The 22429-nt window shown below is 40.6% G+C and overlaps 1 protein-coding gene and 3 non-coding genes across 13 annotated transcripts in view; 2 read left to right on the top strand and 2 right to left on the bottom strand.

The window, feature by feature from the left end:
* The window catches only part of LOC121887977 (partitioning defective 3 homolog), a 356909-nt gene that overhangs the window by 295762 nt on the left and 38718 nt on the right, over positions 1-22429 (bottom strand). For all 10 annotated transcript variants that reach the window (XM_042399172.1, XM_042399173.1, XM_042399174.1 and 7 more), the window contains one exon: positions 13901-14002. In XM_042399172.1, the coding sequence (XP_042255106.1) occupies positions 13901-14002 (102 nt within the window). The remainder of the gene's footprint in view (positions 1-13900; positions 14003-22429) is intronic.
* Positions 8610-8681, bottom strand: trnaw-cca. Its single transcript has one exon. It is a non-coding gene; the product is annotated as a tRNA-Trp (tRNA).
* trnaw-cca lies at positions 10758-10829 on the top strand. The gene has a single exon. It is a non-coding gene; the product is annotated as a tRNA-Trp (tRNA).
* Positions 19434-19505, top strand: trnaw-cca. Its single transcript has one exon. It is a non-coding gene; the product is annotated as a tRNA-Trp (tRNA).

The raw sequence follows: 22429 nt of genomic DNA, 5'->3' as shown, positions 1-22429 counted from the left end.
TTGGCAGTAATAGTAGAAGTAGTAGTATCAGTAATAGTAATAGTATTGGTTATAGTTGTAGTAGTAGGGGCAGTATGTGTAATTATAGTGCTGCTTAAAAGTTTGTGAACCCTTTAGAATTTGCTCTATTTCTGCATAAATATGATGTAAAATGTGATCAGATTTCCATGCAAGTACTCAAACTAGATAAAGAGACATCAATTAAACAAATGAGACAAAAATCTTACGTATGTTGGTTTATTTATTGAGGAAAATTATCCATGTTACATATTTGTGCGCGGCAAAAGTATGTGGGAAATTAGAGTCGGGTGTTTCAATCAATGGGATGACAATCAAGTGTGAGTCTGGGAGGCTCTGCCTTATTTAAAGAAGAGAAATCTGGGTCTTCATTGAACTCTGAGCTTCACAACACAGCCTTGTGGAAATGTGTTATGGCTCGATCAAAGGAGATTTCTGAGGACCTTAGAAGAAGAGTTGCTAATACTCACCAGGCTGGAAAGAGTTAGAAAAGCATTTCTAAAGAGTTTGGATTGACAGGCAGATCATGTACAAATTGAAGACATCCGACACCATTGTTACCCTCCCCAAGAGTGGTCAAACAACAAAGATCACACCAAGAGAAAGGCATGCAATAGTCTGGGAGGCCACAAGGCACCCCAGGGTAACGTCTAGGAAACTAAAGGGCTCTCTTGATGTGGCTACAGTCAATGTTCATGAGTCCACCATCAGGAGAACACTGAACATCAATGGTGTGCATGGCAGAGTTGCCAAGAGAAAGCCGCAACTCTCCAAAAAGAACATTGCTGCCGTCTACGGTTTGCTCAAGACCACATGGATAAGCCAGCAGGCGACTGGAAAAATGTTCTGTGGATGAATGAGACCAAAATCAAACTTTTCAGCTTGAATGACAAGCATTATGTTTGGCGATGAACAAACATTGCATTCCAGCATAAGAACCTTATCCCATCTGTGAAACATGGTGGTGGCAGTATCATGGTTTGGGCTGCTTTACTGCCTCTGTACCAGAACAGCTTGCAATCATTGATGAAGCTATGAGTTCTGAGTTGTACCACACAGGAAAACTACAGGACTACAGGAAAATGTCAAGGTATCCATCTGTGAAGAGAAGCTCAACAGAAAGTGGGTCATGCAGTAAGACAACGGCCCTAAATACACAAGTGGTTCTACCAAAGAATGGTTAGAGCAGAAGAAAGTTAATGTTTTGGAACGGCCGAGTCAAAGTCCTGACCTTAATCCTATAGAAATGCTGTGGAGGGACCTGAAGCATGTAGTTCATGCTAAGAAGCCCACCATCATCCCTGAGTTGAGACTGTTCTGTAAGGAGGAACAGGCCCTCAAGCCAGTGTGCAGGGCTGATAAACAGTTTGGTTGAAGTTATTGCTGCAGAAGGGGGTCACATAAATGAGTTTAATATTTTTGTCTCATTTGTTTAATTGGGTTTGCTTTAGGCCTTGCGTTAAAATCTCATCATGTTTTAGGTCTATTAGGTATATTTATGCAGAAATAGAGAAAATGCTAAAGGTTCCCAAACTTTCAAGCAGCACTGTATAGTAGTATTATTTGCAAAAGTAGTAGTTTCATACTATTTCAAAAAGGGTGTGGTCAAAGTGTGTAAACCATTTTTCATCTGACCACGAACAAAACTTTGGGGGAAAAATGGTACATTTTGTGAAAAGATCTTGAATAAAAGCAAAAAGGAAAATTAAAAGCAAAAATGCAATTACCGTATTGAGTGAGTGACAATTGACACCAGCCAGCAGTTGTACGATATAAATGCATACGGCGCTTCAGTATGCCTATAAGCCTTCGGTATTTTAGCCGAGCAAGACATAATCTAAAGAGGTCTTTAGCCTTTTCTCATGAGAAGGGAGGCAATGAGAGCACACAGCCGTGGTGTTAGAGGGGATTCAGCTCTCTGTCTGCTACAATATGCCTGTCTAAAGCTCTCCAAGCCAGGCTTAGCTTCCCGTCCCTGGCACCGCCTCCCTCCCTTCCTGTGCCAGTGTCAACTTCAGCTCAGTACAGTGCCAGCCACCAACGCCAGACTCTGCTTAGCTCATGGCAATGCCTGCTCTCCTCTCTAACTGGGTTTCTTCTCTCCTTCCTACAATGCTTCCTCCCTTATTTTCTTTTTTTTAAATCTGTCTTTCATTATTTTTTCATTCTTTGTTCATTATTCTTTTCTTTCTTCCCCAAATTTTCCCTGCTTTTTTCTTGATTGCATCGTCTTTATTGTCTTCTTTGTCTTCACTGTTTATATTTTTCATTCATCACTTTATTTACTCTATTTTCATTTCCTTTTTTCAGTAAATACATAGAAGTGAGTTTTTGGTGGTTCGGTTAGAATAACAGTTCATGTGTCTGCAGAGTTGCTTTACTCACTGCTATACTAATTACTACAATATTTAAACCCACACACAGCTCAAACTTCCAACTAGCCTGGTGTATATCATGTAATAAATTAACCCAGTCTAAAACACAGCTTCACCTTCCAAAGTCTATTTGAGAGCCAATTTTCAGACACAACCTTGCAGTGACTTTGGATCTGTGAGGGTAATTATATACGGTTCTGAGAGAGGTAGTCAAGTGTTGAAAACAGCCGCTCATGGTCCGGAGACTCTTGAGACAAAAGCTACAGAGGGATACTTGTCATGCAGAAGAGACACTGACTTGGGTTAACAAGGAGCTGAGAGGCAGTAGGGTGTGAGGAAAATAGGTCTATATTCAAAAGAATAAGCAATTGATGGTAGATTGAAGTTTTCTGTTTAAGATTGCAGTTTCTGTTAAACTGGCTGTGACTTTGTATAAGTAATTTCCAGGCAGGCAATCATACTCTAGAGCCACATGGAGACTGCACTGTTGCCCCCATGAGGTGAGGTCCAAAAGACTCAAATGTGGAGAAGATGACTTCCTCTGAAATGAGCCAAACTCACTGCTGACACATAATGAGACAATAAGGATAAATAGCAAGTACAGCTCATCCGGTTTCGAAATGGAAACCAGGGCAATGTGTCTCCCCCTGTATCTCTGTCTGATGCCACTGGGCCTTGTGGTTGCAGCATTTACCTCATATGGATAATAGAGGAGAAGAAGTCCTTTGTTATCTTAGTGCTCCTAGGTACACCCCTCCAGGGGTCTTTGGGAGGGCAGCAGGATTCCAGTAGGGGCCCTGTATCTGTCACCTCAGTTTAGGGCCTGTCTCATGGCGGCTGACCCAAATCGCCCCCCCGGGGCAATGCCAGGCCCCACCACAGGACTCCACCACTGCAGATAATAGGCTCGTTTGGCAAAGTATCCAGACACTGGAACTAAAGCAGCCCTGACAGCTGTCAACCAGGACAAACATCCTCCTACATGACACACGCATGCACACACGCAAGTATGGGGATGGGAGTGTGTGTCTGTACTGTAGTATGTTTTCATGTAGGGACATGATTTTTTTTTCAACATAGATGTGTTAATGTGTAGACGTTCTTGTTTGTGTGGGTCCCTCTAATTTTTTTTTTTTACTTTTGGCACAGCCTATCCACCGCTGTGGTTGCACACCCCTGCATTTCCAGACAGTATTCAGGCAAGTTGACGCCATGTCAGGAGCAATTTGGCACATCGGCAAAAATCTCTTCCTGTAGGGGAGCTGTCATGGTGGAGAAATCAAAGACACCTACGTGACTAGCTGTATTGCCTCCAAGCTGAAAGAAAGGCTTGGTGACATGGCCTGATTTCACCCACTTTACTGCAAAACCACAGCAGAAGATGGAGGAGTTGCCCGCTGCTTTGCAATATAGGGTAACAGCATTCTTACCGCAGGCACAGGGATGTGTACATTTTACTGCATATGCTATACGACTGAAGCAATAGTGTTTTTACAACAAGAATGGAAGGATGTTATCCACACTGGTGGCTCAGCGTGTCTGTATCAGCAGATATCTGCAGGCTGTCATGCCCTCACGCTCAAGGTTCAAGAACACTGGGTAACCTTTGTTCCATACCATTACCTCTCAGATTGTCTTTCCTACACACACAGCATACTAATCCCAACACACATGCTCACATTTAACATATGTGGTATGCAAAACCATTTTGCCATGACCGCCATGACATTTGACTATCTCAGAATAGAGATATCCCGAACTCAAGCATTTGTTTTGGTAAAATAAAGGTAAAAAAATACAAACACAACATTTACAACATCTTTGGTTTGGTCACGGTTTGCACAATAGCACAACATTTATAAACGGTACAATTAATGACTTAAATCGCTTTTTTATTCACTCAAAAAGTTGATGAAATACAGTAAAACCGTACGTTTTTCATGTCACACAGGTGTAAGTTGCCCAACTGAGCTGCTAAAGGCATGTGGTTCTCTTGAGCAACTACCAATGGAAAACAGCGCTGTGCAGCACTGTGGTTATACTGGCCATATCCCCACTGTGAGGGATTATAACTGCATAAGTGGGGAGGGAGTTGCTGAAAAAGAACAACAGCGCTCGACAAAAGTAAGTGCAGTTCAAAAACTAGGAACCTAATAAACAAGCAACAACAGACAATAAATCCAAAGCCCCAGAGGAAAATGAAATGAAAAACTACTTGCTGCCGCCCACAAGCCTCTGAGCAGAGCAGCGGCAGTGAGGATAAATCCTGCTACCACACTGAGTCTTTCAGGACGCAGAGCTGACTCTGGTCCTTACAGGCTAATTACAGCTGACTACAGCGGGATGTCTGTAAAGATGTTATGTGCATGTATGTGTGACTCTGCCAGAGTGTGTGTTTTTGTGTGAACATACAGTATGAGTGTGATGTCTCATTTTGTATTGTTGCTTTATAGTCTGCTTGTTCAGTAATGACATTTACACTTTCTGGCAGAGAGAAGTGTGTGTGCGCATGTGTGTTTCTAATTTCAGCAGCTGTTAACACCTTTCAAAAGTTCATGTATAACCATATGTTTGCCTGAGTGTCAGTCTGAAGATGTCTGACAGTCTAAACATTTCTTTTTCTGAGAAACAGGTGCTGATGGCTGAGAGAGAACAGAAGAAAGTGCCTCATCCTTCTGTACCTTCCTGCATGTATGTCTCCCTGTTCCTCCCTCCTTCCCTGAGGCCAACAGCTGTATCACACCTCAACTAGTAATCACTTTTGGAACCATCATCCTAGCCCATTGAAGAACTATCTAACAACCAACAAAAACATCTATTTTGTAGCATTAGTTGCAAAATGGCACTTTTCAGTCCAGTTAACTGTGTTTATTAACAGCTATACTTTTAGAAATGCAAGTAGCTATTCACAAACATTGTTGCCAAGAGGTACAGCACCCAAATGACACCGGAGGGAGCGGGAAATTACCTGTGCATCTTTTTACTCTTAAAGGTGGAGCTCATGCTTGTGTTAGATAAACTCACAGTCAAGGTCCACTTGATTAGATGACAAATTAGATCAAGACCAGGTACAGTAGCTAGACCTCCACTGAGCTTGTTTGTGTGACCACCAGAGGGCATCTAAATCACAAAAATAACCTGGGAATTGGCTCAATTTTCAGCACATATCACACTATAGTTGGTTTTGCTCCAACAGGTAAATTTAAATAGTCAGCCTGGAGTTAAGTCTGTCCACTAGTCTTTACATATAACAAGCAAATGAATTAATTAATGAATGAAGGAAACCTTTATTGCCCCGAGGAGAATCTGCTTTACACAACCATACATGACAGCATATAATATAACATAAAACATAAGCATCATAAAAAAGCATCATTTTGGGAAATGGATAAGACATCATGTGCAAGTTCCAGAGAGTGCCAAATTCAGACCATGTGATCAAGGCTTGTTAAGCAGCTGAATGTTGCACAAGACAAAGGATGTGATGCCTCTTTTCGTCCACATCCTGGGCATGCTATAATTTCCTTAAAACGCAGAGACATTGTTGAGTCATTCCATGTCAGTTTGCTATCAATAATAGTGCCCAGGTACTTATACTCCTGTACACCTTCAATGGTTATGTTGTTCAAAATTACATTATTAATTATTTAGTTTTCTTTGTAATCAGTGAGTTATCTGAACACCAGTTGTAGAAGTGGTTAATCTCAGCTCTATAACTGGTCTCAACTGGTCTCATATGAGTGGTTTGATTGGTTTCCACTGTTGCCTCTCCACCTACAGACTAGAAAACTTTAATCATACCATACAGCAAAAATCAAATGGGGCTCCATGGATCCATGAAAACATTCAGGAACCACAGCAACGGGCAGAGTAATCATCCAACCAGTAGTTGGAATATAGAGTATACTGAGTCCACAATGTGTGAACTGAATGCGTCACACTGTCTGCAAGATGATGGTGAGAGGCAGCCAAGCAGACACAATAGTCTTCAATCTATGCCAAAAGAGGCTAGATTCACTCACAGACACACACAAACATTAACACACACATGCACAGACAAGTGCACACATGTGCTCGCATGCGTGTACGCACACACGCACAGACAAACAGAGTAATTAGTCTTTGATTTCCCCCGGCAGTGTTCTGGTACCAGGGGGCAGCTGCTGGGACCCTGCTTTAGCCTTGGCTAATTTCACTCACGGCTTGATCTCGACCCAGCACAGGTGCCCAACTTGGCACCCAACCGCTGTTGCCATGGCAATGCCAACTTCAGGGGCCAAGGAAATGCCAATTGTCCAAGGAGCTCAGCCACAGGAGCAAAGGAGCCATTGATGAGGTACTCATTATAAACAGACCACATTAGCACAACGAGAGGAGGCAGTCAGGTCTGGACAGTTCAGTTAGGTTCAAGTAGCCCTTTTCTTTTCATTTATTTGTACCTCTTATATGTTTCTTACATGCATATTTTCCCTTCATAAATGACATGTGTCAGACTAAGCTGGTATCTACTCCCAAAAAACAAAAAAGATTCACTCAGTCTAACATCTGCTCTGTGCAGCAGACAGCATGCAGACATTCATGTAGACTGCTATAACTTGGACTTGAGTGCCTCCCTGTGGTTCATGGATGTGATTGCAATGTCTGTTAAGGTACAGGTCCACGACTGCATGCACCTGCTTTAAAACACACTACACTGAACTGCTGATTCAGGTACTTCTCCTGTAATGAGCTTTTTCCGTTAATCGCCCCTGAGGATTCACCCTGCACCCCTGCACTCATTAAACCCAGGGGGACCGGCTTGCTTTGACTCATTTCTGTTAACGAGGGAGATCTAGACTTTGAACATCATGGAACCTAGCCCGTGAAATCATCTTCACTTACTTGTTATCAGGGTCCCTTTAGACAAAATATCTAGATGGCAACTTGCACACTAAGCAAGTAGACAAATTGGACTTGGATGAGACTCAGTGAAGAGGAAAAGGGTTAATACTGTTTGAAGTGAGGGGGGAAACAATACAGTGAATAGATGGGCAGTTACAGCCATAAAAGATCAGATACGAGAGACAGCTCATATTGATTTTTGTGCATTAATGTCACATTTTTGATACTGTTACCGCCAGATCTGGGAAAAGTACTCATTAAAAGAAGAGATGCTCAGTCTGTGTGTGATTTAGACTTTATACAGTATATTATCCTGTCATTGACTTTCACACAATATCTGACCTGTAAATGGTAAATGAAGTCTGTTTCTGCATCAGACAGTGAGTTTGTCTTGTGCAACAACAATACTTTCCAAGTACTGTATATCATTTTAATTGCCAGTGCAATAGCCCAATTTTCCCACAGTGACCATTTAAGTTTAATGTAATTTTCCATATCATACTCATTCCATTCCTTAATAAACTCATTTCAACAGACCCATATTGTGAATTTCTTACCTAAGGCCATCTTCTAACCAGGAGTCATTTTAACTGTCACATTGCCATCTGGTGTATGGATTACATGCCTGTATCAAAGCCATTTAAATGTTATTTCACGCTGAATGTGTTTTTAAAAGTCTAAGCTAAAGGCTCTTGGCAAGATGAAAATTTCTACCTCCTTCCTGGACACTCTACATTGACTGAAGCATTTGTATGAGCTTGTTTTACTTGCATGGAGTACATTGAGTTCTGCTGAAGATGTGGCAGCCTAAATATGAAGAACAGCGCAATAGTCTAAAATTATATATTGTATTAGCAGTACAGTCAGACATAAGACCATGGTCTCTATAATCCTCTGAAAAACTGTATTTTTGTTTTTTGAAATTTAATTACTATAGATGGGCAAAGAAAAAATATTCAATTATCAATTATTTAATAAGTGTGAGTGTGTTGTAGTAATTCAATAATCTTCTTGACAGCTTTCATCTAACACAGAATATGCAATGCAGGATTGACTCCACTTTCTTTCTGAGTCTGATGTGAATACTTAATGTGCACCATTGTGTTGTTATTGCAGCTTACGGTTATTATTTTCTCTATATTCTAGCAGTAAATAGTGAGTATGTAATTGGTGTTCTTATCACAATCTTATTTGTAACATTTTATTTATGGTATTAAGTTTAAGAGCTGTTGCTATTGACAGAGTGTCTTATTAAACTGCATTTCTAGTATCATTTATATTCACTGACTGGAGACTGTTCTTAAATGTGCTCTACGCTCTGCAACTGAAAATCTTTGACCTTGACGTGATTTGAAAACGCAGCCTTCTGATCTGGAGTCAGACGCGCTACCGTTGCGCCACAAGGTCCTCTGCAACGTGACAACAAATTGCATCGTGGCAGAGACATCTTGAGTTCGTACAGTAGAGAGATTCACTCTTCAGGAAGACATTTGTACACAATATAAAAACACAGCTCATACAGTTAATTAGGAATATATCATACAGGTTTTGATTATTGGAAAATTGTCAAACAAAAGAAATTCTGATGTCTGATTGTCTGGATGAAAATCAAAAACCAACCTGCTATTACACATTTCAGTCCAGTTGGTGGCAGTAGTGGATCAGAGAGCTGGTATTACAACTGCCCATAAACAACAAAGAGAGCAATGAACCCACAATCTATCAAATCAAACACACAATGCATTCACAACAAAAATAATAGATATAACACAACAGATTATGAGTATTATGAGGACATCATAGACAGACAATATGGATCTAAGACTGTTTTTCTCTTTTCTCTGTTTAAGTGAAGCTTTTCAGCACCTTGAAGGAACTGTGTCTCCATTACCTTTGTGATGTGTGTTTTGATGGAGCAAATAAGACACCAAACCATCATAATTTCATCAGAATGATCTTTACAAGGAAGTAAATAGACGCGAAGCTCCAAGTAACACTGGAACCAAACTTCAGCAGGGTGATTTGTGCAACACAAAACCAAAACTAACTCGTGACTTCTACAGTTGCAGTATATTTACACTGGCAGCTGTAGAAATACACGCTCATATTCCTCTTGCATGTGAAACAGAAGTTGGATCATCATTGTGCAGATCTGTAGAGACCAACAGGCTCCAGCATGTAGCTCTGTGCCGGCATATGAATCACAGCATGGTAATCTAACTGCTGAACCTGAGCCAGACATCTCACATACCAAACACACGTACACACCTCAGATTCAAACGGCTTTGCAGGGCACATGCTCTCAACGGCAGAGGGGCCGAAACCTGCAAGGTGACAGGAGTACTTTCTACATGAACTCCCCTCTGCCCATCCACAGTGGATGTTAAAGCATTCCTGTACACTTAAATGTGACAGAACACCGATCTATTTTAGGAATCTTACGGACAGAAATCATTGCAGAAAAGGTAAAAGGGAATATCAACACTCAGTAAACCCATAGAAAGCAATTCTTACTATTTTTTGTTAGGTTTTTAATGAATAAATTAACTGGTCATTATATTGAATCTGATGATTTTAAAGACAAATAGAGTAAATATGAGATAGAGTACTCTACAAGGAAGAGACCAGTAAAATAATGAATATGTATGCTCTGTATAAAACTCTGATATGAAATCCACAATAGAGGTCTCTCATGTCAATTTCATTGTTTTCCATAGTGATTGTCGAGTCTGCTGAGCTGCATTTTGCTTCCAGTTTTTATAAATCAGTTCATATTGGCTTCAAGATTGGCGATTAGTTTAATCCTTTTGAGACATTAGTGTTGATTATTGCATTGCAAGATTAATAACTCTTCTTAATAACAAGTATTTTACTTAGCTTTGAGTCCAGGAATGATACCTTTGAAAACAAGAGGTACAGTTTGCTATTGGGTTTATATAATTTCACTTTCAGATTATTGAAGATGATTTGAATCAATAGAGTGGTCTGAAATAATGGTTCATCAGCATCAATACCAATCTACAAACTGTGTGTATGTGTGTGTGTGTGTGTGTGTGTGTGTGTGTGTGTGTGTGTGTGTGTGTGTGTGTGTGTGTGCAGCCTTGGAAGTAATTGTTACAATTGCTTCCAAACTCAGCCTTAATATTACATTCTCTGTTAGTGTTAAACACTCTACCTACCTACCTAACTGGTACATTTGAGGGGTATTCAGAAGGGAAGTAACAACCTGACAAGTTTTACCTATGAAATTTTAATTATTTTCCTTTTAAAGCAAAAACAACATGATGTACTTTGTGGTCTAAGTGTGTATATGTGTGCGTGTATGTCAGGGTGCCTGAGCTCTGTCTAGTAGCCCCATCTGAACTGAACACATATGGCATACTGCTTTTTTAATTGAGCTGGCAGGAGGGAGCACAGGAAGCTAAAAACAGTTGGAATGTAGAACTAATGTCAACTAAGGTCAGAGATAAAGCTCAGGTGTGAGACCTCGTGGCGCAACGGTAGCGCGTCTGACTCCAGATCAGAAGGTTGCGTGTTCAAATCACGTCGGGGTCAATGAATTTTGAGGTAGTGAAACAATTGCACTCACTCTGCTGATTTATCCCATGAAACATGGTGACATTACTTCTGGCCATCAGCTGCTCCACTACAACATAATAGCAAATATCATTGACTTACTAGCAGATAAGGGAACTTTCACTGCAAAAAAATCGATACAGCAGCAATGCTTCTTCTCATCAGAAATGACTGAACTCGCTTAAAAACTAAAGTCTTCAGCTGATTATCAGTGAATGAATTATTTCTGTTACAATAACTTATATTCAAACTTCAATACCACTGAGATTCAGAATGTGGTTTTCAGGGAGAACACAATATATTTCTGTTTATATTAAAGTATCACCAAGAGCAGTAGACCAATATTAATCGGTCCATCTATCAAGCCCAGCACAGCCTACACAGCAAAGGAAACCTGTTAGAGCAGCACATCAATAAGAATAAGTGCTGTGATGTCATTAACGGGTTAAAATTAACAGGTCTGGTGAACTGTGTTCCCGCCTATTTAGATTACAGTAAAACAGGGACACAGGCAGTAGCTGATGCAGGGAACTGGACAGACTGGATCAACTACTACAGCTATATACACACACACAAAGAAGCAAACATCCACACAGGAGATAAAATCCTGTGTGTACCCAGACACACATACACACAGCAACACAGACAGAAACAGGGCTGTTCCACTGGTGTAAAGTCTGTTGTCCCAGCCCACATTCAGCTGAGCAGTGCGCTCTACTGCATGTCATATACAGACTGTCAACAGTCTAGTACTACAGTATGTCTGTTGTGTTTAGTTTTTAAGCAGACAAATATTGTTGAGGGTTACAGACATGTACACTCCAGCCATCCCATAATGTGCTGGTTTGAAATAAGACAAATCAGCTGTTATTTTGCTTGTAAACTGGTATAAACAAAACAAGAACGTTAACATTTTGCAATGCTAATGAAATATATCATTGTGTTGTGAGTTAGACTGTAATGAGCCCATATGACCACCAGGGGGAGCAGGTCTTCACAGTATCAGAGCAAATATCAGAACATACACATTGTGTGTGCCAAGTACATTGTTTTGTTATATCTGACAGATACATAATTGTTTCTTCTTTCCTTCCTTTATTTCTTTCTTTTTGTATTAGCTGTCAATGACCACAGGGGATGGAGGAGAGGAGAAGAGAAGAGGAGGGAGGAGAGGAGAGAAGAGAAGAGAAGAGCAGAGGAGAGGAGAGGAGAGGAGAGAGGGGAAGGGAAGGGAAGGGAAGGGAAGGGAAGGGAAGGGGAGAGGAGAGGAGAGGAGAGGAGAGGAGAGGAGAGGAGAGGAGGGGAGGGGAGGGGAGAGGAGAGGAGGGGAGAGGAGAGGAGAGGAGAGGAGAGGAGGGGAGGGGAGAGGACAGGAGAGGACAGGAGAGGAAGGGAGAGGAGAGGAGAGGAGAGGAGGGGAGGGGAGAGGAGAGGAGAGGAGAGGAGAGGAGAGGAGAGGAGGGGAAGGGGGGGAGAGGAGAGGAGAGGAGGGGAGAGGAGAGGAGAGGAGAGGAGAGGAGAGGAGAGGAGGGGAGGGGAGAGGAGAGGAGAGGAGAGGAGAGGAGAGGAGGGGAGGGGAGGGGAGAGGAGAGGAGAGGAGAGGAGGGGAGAGGAGAGGAGAGGAGGGGAGAAGAGAGGAGAGGAGGGGAGAAGAGAGGAGAGGAGAGGAGAGGAGAGGAGAGGAGAGGAGAGGGTGTCAGACAGCAGGTGCAAAACAGCTGCTCTCACCACTGATCCCACCTGATGCGTAACCATGGCACCCACATAGTCATTACAAGGTGCGCAAATGCACATGCACACACATTTTTCCTTCCTCTCATACACAGTCTGTCATTCACATCCTAATGTGTACACAAAACCAAAAACCGTATCTTCATTTTTTCAGACAGATCAACTGTTCAAATCAGTTTACAGCTCACCGCACTGCTTTAAGCATATTTCAGGTGTGGGAAATGTACTATTCAACATAAAACAGCAAGACAGGCAGCGCACACAGTGCTCTGGAGAGAGATACTGTGTCGATTTCACAAGATAGCAGTGGTTCACAGACATTGGATATCCTGAGAAAACTGCTAACAGATAGGAATCAAAAATAACACTTCCGATTTAAACCCGCATGTTTCATCATCATTGACATGAACACATAATCACAGCTTTAAGCGTAGTTATCTTTGAACACCAGATAAATCATCTTAATCATCACCGCAGTGTATCCTGCCATAGTTAAGACAGTCATCATTGTAACAAAAAAAGGTTTGAGTTGTCTGTATAATGGCCTATTGATAAATAACATTTAAATGCTGTTGATGTTCTTTATTATTTCAAGCGAGCAACCTTGTATTTACTGACTGCGGAGCAACTTTTAGCAGCAAACTTCAAACACTAGTAAAAATCATTTAACCCATTTCCTTCTTACAAATACACAAAGCGGATTACAGCTCACTAACTGGCCCAGCATTAAAGTCAAACAGCTAGTGACTCAGGTGTAGTCAGCACTATTCCCATGAGAAGGGTGCAGTGGGATTGTGGGTAATCATTTACAGCTGGTCTGGTGGGTGCAGCTGGAAGTGTGATATCATGCTGCCTCTCACATATATTTTTGCCCACACACACTCTTATACAGTCTAATGTAGGAATACACACACACACACACGCACACACACACACACACACACACACAGTGCAACCTTGAATGTAACACAACATAAATACGTCATTCAACCATCCACAGATATGAAAGCCATGGAGAACTGCCAACAGGTTGAAATAATTAAATAGAGAACATGGCGGTGTGCAGTAGTTTACTGTTTTGTAATGTTTTAGGTAATGATATGACAGTAAAAGCAGACAGGGGTAATCATAAGCACATGTCAGTGAAACTCTCTGTTGTACTGCCAAAGCTTCAGGTTTCAGAGTTCAGCAGCTATTGAAGCTGTTTTTGCAGGAGGAAAAACTGAATGGAAATGAGGTGAGCATGAAAAGACAGTTATGAATAAATAACACTATGCAAACACACTCTTTCTCTTAATCTCACACACACTCTGACTCACCCTATCTTTGTCATCCGCCACGTCACACAACACATCATCCAGGTCCAGTATGCCTCCGTCTCCATGTTCCAACCTGTGCACCTGAACCCAGTAGCTGGGGTCCTGGAAAAAAAGAAAGAGAGAGCATTAGCTCTGTAATGAGATCAGCTTTATTTGCGCCATATAGATTTAGGATTTATATAATTATGTCGCATTGCCAGGCCAAAGGAATAAGCAGCCCGTGCCCTTATGAATCAGCTGATCTAATCACCATAATGATCCACTCAGCTGGCACACAGAGGCTTTGCCAAGGTTATAGATTGACATCATGATAGCAGTTATGAAATATTTTAATCCCCTGCTGGATAGCCTGCAGAATAAGTATATGGCTCAAACCTTTCTTCATATGGAATTAGAAAAGGAAATGAATGTGAAACACTATTCTAATGGTGAGGTTTCGACACACATCCACCCTCCCCTGTTCAGTTAAAAAAAATACTGTAGTTTTTGCATCAAAATATGAATATTGTCCATGCATACATAGTGCATTCAGATGCAATATGTAAAGTAGTGCAGATATAGTCCCAGATAAAGTCAGTATGCTTTCAGAAAACTGTAATATCATACCAAATATTATGATCAACACAGTGTGAGCTTTTAGAGGAGAAATAAAAAACAGCTTTCCCAAAAATATAGCAAAATAATGAATGTTAATAATAGTTGTTGCCACATAATGATCACAGACTCCACACTTTTAATACTGCAATGCAGAGTGTATAGAATATAGTGTGCTACATGTATTTAAGTGCTGAGTTATGCAGTTCATATCAATAGTTTGAGAAGCTTCCATGTATAATTGTGAGATGGTCTGTATAGTGTGTTATTCCACTTGCCATGTATCCAGTAGTGTTGGTTTATTGGCTCACGAGCATCCTCTCTAAGTAGGTAAATGTTGCTGGTAGATGTGTAACTTTGCCACTTTGTGAGAGATATGTAGTGTTGTGACTTAATGAAATGTTACTAGAAAGTGTAACAAGTGGATATGATGCATCTTAGTAAATTGGTCATGTAATGTGAAACACTTGGCTAACAAGCTAGCTCACCATTGTGCTAAAATAACTTGTTGATCTTTTATATATTTTCATGTCATTGTATTTGTCATGTCATTTTTACTGTGAAACTTTGCCAGTTCTTGAGTGATATGCCCAAAACAATGACAAACGGTAGCTCAGACACATGCCACCTCTACCCAACACAACACAGACAATGTTGTCTAGCGAAGCTCAGTTACATTGAATAGAATAATGACATGTCCATATGTCATACAAAGACATAATTACACACAAGATACTGCTCTACAGAATATTGCACCAACATGTTCATAGGCCAGACATACTTCTGTAATGTCTCAGTAATGTTTGTGGAGCCGCACTGATAAATTTCTGGGTCGATTTAGTGGCTGGTATTGCTTTTTCAGTGTACATGTCTGCCGATATGTGACAAGAACATGTAGTGCCACTGTATAATGTCACTGTTTTGTCCATCAGAGAACCATGACAATTTTATTTATCAACAGTAAAATGGGTTACTCAGTACATATCCTGATCACAAAAAGAAAAAAGTATGGTATCCCTTTCAGAAATGTTTATGCACATGTTAATGTAAAAAAAAATTCTATTATCAGTTGGGCTATTACAGTATGATCTGTAAAGGACACTGTATTAAATAGCAGCTTCATGCTGTACATTTTGTGAACACTTTACATAAACAGAATGCTGTCTGAGATTCCATGCATGTTTGATATTCAACCATAACATTTTTAAATGAATGAAGGCCTCTCATTCTCTCCATTTTCCCTCTTTCTTTCTTCCTCCCTCCCTGGGTCTGGCTTTGCCCAGCTCATAGCCTAGGAGCACTGAAGCATGATGGCCAAGCCAGACAAGAGGGTAAAGAGAAAGCGCTCAGCTCAATGACTGTCCTTCCTGCTTCACCGTGTCAGGAAAGAATCTCCTCACTCTTTTGTCTGTATTCTGTTCTCACTCTGTTTCCCTCCCTCTGTCTCTGTTCTTCTATACTGTCTCCTCCAAACTGAGCTGTCTTCGGGTCTGTGGTTAAATGCCTTCATGCACGGCTCTGTTGTACTGAACTTCATTGCGGTTCACCAGGCAAAATGGTCCAAATCATGAAGGGAATGATTGTGTGGTATTTTCCTTCCTTCTGAGGTTATTAGGAGGGAAACTATGGTGAGTTTATCAGGTATGTTTCCAGAAGACAAGACAAGAATTTGGAAGCAAAGCTATAGTTGCCATTTTTGTAATGGCTAATGAAAGAACAATGTATGTTGTAGTAATTACAGAAAGATACAGAGTTAATGTGCATGCAGTTTAATATGAATTCTCTCATGTGTTGATCCACAGTAAAATTTAATGTAGTGTTGTTTGACTAGGAGGCCTAGCTTTAATGCACTCCAACCTGACAGAAAAAATGAAATACTGCTAAAACCATATTTCAATACCACTACAAAACATGTTGAAAACCCAGAAGAAGACAGAGTGCAAAAATTCCCCATCTCTGGAAGTCATTACAAACCACCAACTGACCCTCAGCTTTAAATAGGAAGAAAAAATCTTAATGTTCAAATGTTGACACACTCTGTGTCTGGGCATGTTTGGTCCTGATCCAGGCTAGGCTTGTTCCTCAGATGGATTATAAGGAACAAATATGATTCTGAGAGGAGCTCAGCCACAAAACGTAATCCCAGAAACACACTCAGGATGGGGGAAGAACATCTGAGTTTGACAAATGCTGTTTAGATTTGACTTGGTCAAAGTGATGTAGGAGCTTTACATCAGTGTGGCTTTTCCTCCAACAAGCCAAAAGCAGCAAGATTTCTCAGTTCAAAGACTCCTCATTACAGGAGCATTAGTGGAGAATTCATCAGTGACTGGAATGAGTTTTGTGTTTTGGGAGGTCATCTCTGAATGCTTTGGTGTAAATACCAAAGTCTTAACTGCCACACATGAATAAACTTTTTTTCCCCCCTGGTGGATACTTGTCAGCATTATAAAGACCTCCTAAGACACAGCTGTTCATGTTAGCCAATCAGATCACAAAACCCCAAAGGTCAAATTTAGTTTAGCCTATTTCTTAGTATCATTCAACCTTTCTCTCCAGAGACATGTAGACCTGCGCTACTAATGAGGATATACTACGTTGAGTATGTCTTCTAATGATGTATTCACGCTCATAACATAGTTCTCATCCCACTGACATGTGGTAATCCCATTTACTTCCTGTGCAACTCATCGTTTCTTAAGAATTATCCTGAACAAAGACCTGATTGATTCACAGTGATATTAAAAACAATGCCTTTAAATATGAGGAGAGTCCATGTTAGTATTTTTTGTAGAGAATAGTACAAGTTCAGGGGCAAACTTAAGTACACATTAACGAGTGAACATTCATATCTTTCACATTTGAACCCATATGGGATTAATCAGATGTTGAACAATAGTACGGACACCAGTACAGATGGACTGTAGAGAAACAGAGGAGGAGCAGACTTTCCCACAATGACTGCATTGTGATGGAGTCATTTGTATTACTTTAGTGTACAGAGAGTAGGGAGGACAGCAGTGGAGTTGATAAAGTGTTAGCACACTCAGCAGTCAACCTCAGCTCACTTTGTTACCATCATCTCTGCTACTAAATCAACACATTACACAAGATCGGCTCTTGCACAGTACTTTCCTGATTATATCTGCATACATCTACAGCTACATTCCTTCTTTTTCTGTGTATAGTGTCGACACACCTTTACAAAAACTAGAATCTGTTTCACAGGGAGGTGGGCTGTCTAGTGGATACACTGACATGCCTAAACAGAGAACCTCTGTCCTGCTGAAAGGTCTTTGACCAGAGCACTAAGTGGAAAGAAAATTTCCCAAATAGGATTAGTATGATAAAGTTAAGTTTAAGTGTTGTGAAGTTGAAACAAACAGGAAATTAATCTTTGATTGTGACAAATTATGTCATTAAAACTGTTTCAGTCTTACAATTATCTTTAGAGTGGAAACTTTATGTGCTGAGGAACGAAGCCAACATCAGATCCACACAGCATGTCTTTACTATTGCTCAAGTACAACCAAGTCTCATATATCGCCTGGTTTTTTTGAGACAAAATCCACAGGAACAAAACATATTTGACAAAAAGAGTTGTCAAGAACAGCTCTCATAGACAATCAAAGCAGAGTGAAACATGAGAACAACACATATGTGCCCCTTACTGCACAACAGGAAGAAGGATGATGGAAAACTTGCAGAAACCAGTGTAACCAGTGTTGGAAAAAATAATGATCAACACTCTTAAGTTGCATCAGTGTCATGGGAAATGTAACTTTTCAGCCTAATGCAGAGCTTGAAGCAACATTCTCAGGTCAAGTACAAAAAATTTAAATGGTCAGCCATACCACTCCTGATATGACTCTCACAGTGAAACCATGAGATACCAGCAAACACACTAAAACATCAAATATAAACACTTGACTGGTACAGCAACAAGCTGCAAGTACTCAAGAACTCTATAACCAAGCATCACTATCTTTAAGATCATTGTCATATTAATGTCATCACGTTACAAATATATACTGAAAAAAGTGTTTTAATTACTGTCACTAGAGTCAAGAGCCCATGAAGAGAAAGATACATTTCACAGCAAAGTACAAATGTAAGAGGAGTAGCTTCAATTGTCCTCATGTAGTGTTGCCAAATGCAACAGCACATGAATGTATGCTTGGTTTCACTTTAATGAGTGAGTGAGTCTAGCAAATGCAGCAGCAGTAGTGCAAAATGAGCCAGACTTGCTGATTATGTATCATGAGGAGTATGTAAATAGGAGATGTGGTTACATGTGCGTCAAACTGTCCAACACTGAACATATCAGTGACTTGGTGGCTGAACATTCAGCCACAGAGAAATGCCTGCTATGTTGACATGAAGCAGATCTGCAGGTAAAAAGACTTTTGTATTAAGCGACGCGGATATGAGCAGATATACGAGGTGTGTCGGTGTGTATTGTCTGCAGGTCATTTAGCTCCTACTCTAGTGACCTGTCTAGTCACTCGTGAGCGTTAGTCATTCATTCATACACTGAGTGAGTGACATACCGCCACCACGGTCTGATCAGGTATCCGCTTATCTGATCCACTGTAGAAGGTGAGGGGAAACAGAGAGGTGGTTGTTCTCTGTGTCACACACACACACACACACACACACACACACTTGCGACATAAGCCCAGACAATAGCTCTCTTCACCCTATTATCTGTCTCTTTGTACCAGAGTGGGTTGCCTGTTCCTGTCAAAGACCACACAAAGACCAGTGCCCTGGAGGAAATTAGGAGAGAGAGGAGTGTGGGAGAAAGTGTGTGTAAGAGAGAGAACATGTGCCTGTGTGTGTTTTATGATTGCTTCTTTAGCTCCAGCAAGTGTTGCTATTCCCACAGGAGGAATGTCAGTGGCTACATGGGCTTCTCAAATGTCCAGGGCTATAGCAGGACCTCGTGGCGCAACGGTAGCGCGTCTGACTCCAGATCAGAAGGTTGCGTGTTCAAATCACGTCGGGGTCAAAGCTTTTCAAAGTCTGACACACCTCATTACAGCCATGAATTCACTACCAGTTCAAGGAAAGTGAAATACCTTTGTATGACACACAAATTAATGAGGGCAACAGAGAGATGCCAGTCACAATTGTGGGTTTCTAGTTAGCACCATGGAATGTTAAGCATTTGTAGATGATCCTGTGAAGACAGAGAACAAGCAGGATGATGCGCTTTCACAAACCACAAGCGGCAATAGTTTACGGGACATATGAAATGTGACCCTGTGTCTTATCATCTAAAGATGGCATCAACAAGCACTGCTCTGTAAACTGAAAAGGTAGGAGAGATGTGATAAGCATGCAAGCAGCTGACAAACGACTAGTCACAAAGTAGAACAATACTGTGCTCATTATATCTACTTAATGTGTTAAAGACACGGTTGAAGTGTAAATCAATCAGCGCTGCATGCTGAAAGGACGTCATCATCTATAGAAACTGAGTTTTCTAGATAATTAATTATCTCTCAAATCAGACTTTTGTCAAATCTAATTCCATGTAGTCCCTTGATCACCCTATGTGATTCAGCTTAGATTAACATCTAGTAACGGCTGGTCAGGGTTCAAGGTTTGGTCATGGCTGCTGCTCACCCTTTTCACAAAAGAACGCTCTTATTTAAACTGATTATATGTCTCAAACTTAGAAAAGGGCAAACTTCACTGAAGAAAATATGTGTGCCCAGTAGTCTCACATCAGCAAACTCTATAACGACATCATCCACTCTAATCTTCCTATTGACATATACTGAGCCTAAAAAAAGATTAAGGAGATCAAATATCTCAAAAATGAAAAGTAGAAGGTCCCTTATGTGATCTTTAGTATGGACAGCTTCAAGTCAATTCAACTTAGCTGAATTTCACCCAATTTTCTTCTTTCACAAGACTGACAAAAAAGAGAGTAATTCAACAACCAAAATCTCACTAAAATCTCAAAAAATCATTTAGAGAGAACTGTGGAATCGCCAGACTTTTACTGTGTGAGCAAAGAGGTTAGAAACTACCATTAGGCTGTGACCTCTGACCTCTGGAAATACAGACCTCCCTGTGAATCACCAGTTCAACCCAGTAGTTCAACCTCTCAACCTCCCACTTTCAGCGTTTGTGCTCTGCGACACAATACTGCTGTGATTTATGGAGTGTATGTTCTCCCCTGTGAGTCATAAACACTAGTGTCGCAAACGAGCCTTTTCTGTCTCTCTCACACACATACACGCACATGCACAAGCACACACACACACAGCTAGACCACACACACACTCACACACACACCTCCCTAGCTCCTTATCATTTCCAAAAGGTTCACTGTTGCTATCAGGAGAAAGTTAAACAAATGCAAAATAGAGGATAAAGGACAGTAGCAGGCTGCTACTGCAGGGTGTCATGTAACATAGCTTACATGTTCTTATTCATGGGTCAAACACAAAAACTGTAGGTTTATGTGTTACGTTTTTATGAGGGTGAGTTGCTATATCTTCAGTCAAGAGTTATTAAAGCATCATTAAGCAGTTTTTTTTCATAGACAAAATAACTAATATAAGTGGCTTATTTTGTATGTAATCAGGTCTGAGAAGTAGGTGTGTGTATGCTATACGCACACACACATACACACAACTCAAAAGCAACAGTAGTGGAAGAATGTGCTTTAATGAAAGACAAATAAAATCCTCAAATAACACTCATTATCATTACACGGCTAAGATTCCCTATAGATTTACCAAAATCCTAAGAGAATGACTGCAGTTTTGTGTCATTCTTAATAGATTGATGAAATATCATCTTATGAAAACAAACACAGAGTGTGGAATTCTGGCATGGTCACTATGTCATCTAGTCAAAATGTCCCTGTGGAGCTGACACTGCCAATTCATAAAGAGCTAAATACTAGTTGTTTATGAAAGCCTTCATTATCCTTAATTGACCCAACAGACAAGTTGTTTTGTTGACATGATTCATTTGAGGTGAGACAAACTCTTGTGGGAGACAGTAGTTGATTTTCCAGTTCAGTTTAGTTCACCAGGTTTGTTTTAGCTAACTAGAGTACACTGAAAGTCCCTTGAGGCATAACTTTCACTTCATATTGGAAGATTGCACTTCCCTTTAAGGATGATTTGTGTCTTCAAGTCCCAAACTGTGTTCGAACAACACTGTATGTATGTGACTGTCTATGTGTGCATGGTTTGATAGTAATGGGCTTAAGAACTAGTATACTGGGGGAAGTCTTGCACTGGTATTCCTCTGAGACAAAGTCACCTCCAGGGTCTCTGCATTATTGATGCCCTGCCTGCCCAGAGCGACCACAGCCTGCAGAGTACAACACTGAAAGAAATATGACACCTCACTACACACATACAGCTGTACTCCACACACTGGAGGCCTACTGCATGTCATTATCCATAGGAGCAAACCCATAATATACAGCATGATACAAAGAAACATGTACTGGAGACTCAAAAGCCACATTTAATGGCCATGAAGAACTTTCATGTCTTATAGTAATTAAACTGAACAGATTTTTACATTTTAAGAAACTGCAGACACTGTAATTGGGCAGCAACCAAATATGTATCCAACTTTACAACATTGTTTCTGGGGAAAAATGCATAACTCCACCCTGAGAGAGACAGAAAGACGAGTGTACTGTATATGCCCACAGACACATAAACAGAGAGGACACCCAGCACACTTTTTGGTGATACTTTACTTACACACAGTAGTTAGTTCAGTTAGTTTTCCACATCGAATTATTCCAATGAAGACTGTTTTTCAGGACTATCTATCGTAGAAATAGTGTGGCAGAATAAGGCAGACTACTCCACCAAGCAACACAAAAAATTACAATTCAAAATTATCTATATGTCTGTCTGCTTTTCTCTTAGGATTAATCAGTTTGCATAT

Source organism: Thunnus maccoyii, chromosome 21, assembly GCF_910596095.1.
Source record: "Thunnus maccoyii chromosome 21, fThuMac1.1, whole genome shotgun sequence".
Lineage (NCBI taxonomy): Eukaryota > Metazoa > Chordata > Actinopteri > Scombriformes > Scombridae > Thunnus > Thunnus maccoyii.
Note: the sequence above shows the minus strand (reverse complement) of the source record. Positions and strands in the feature narration are given on the sequence as shown.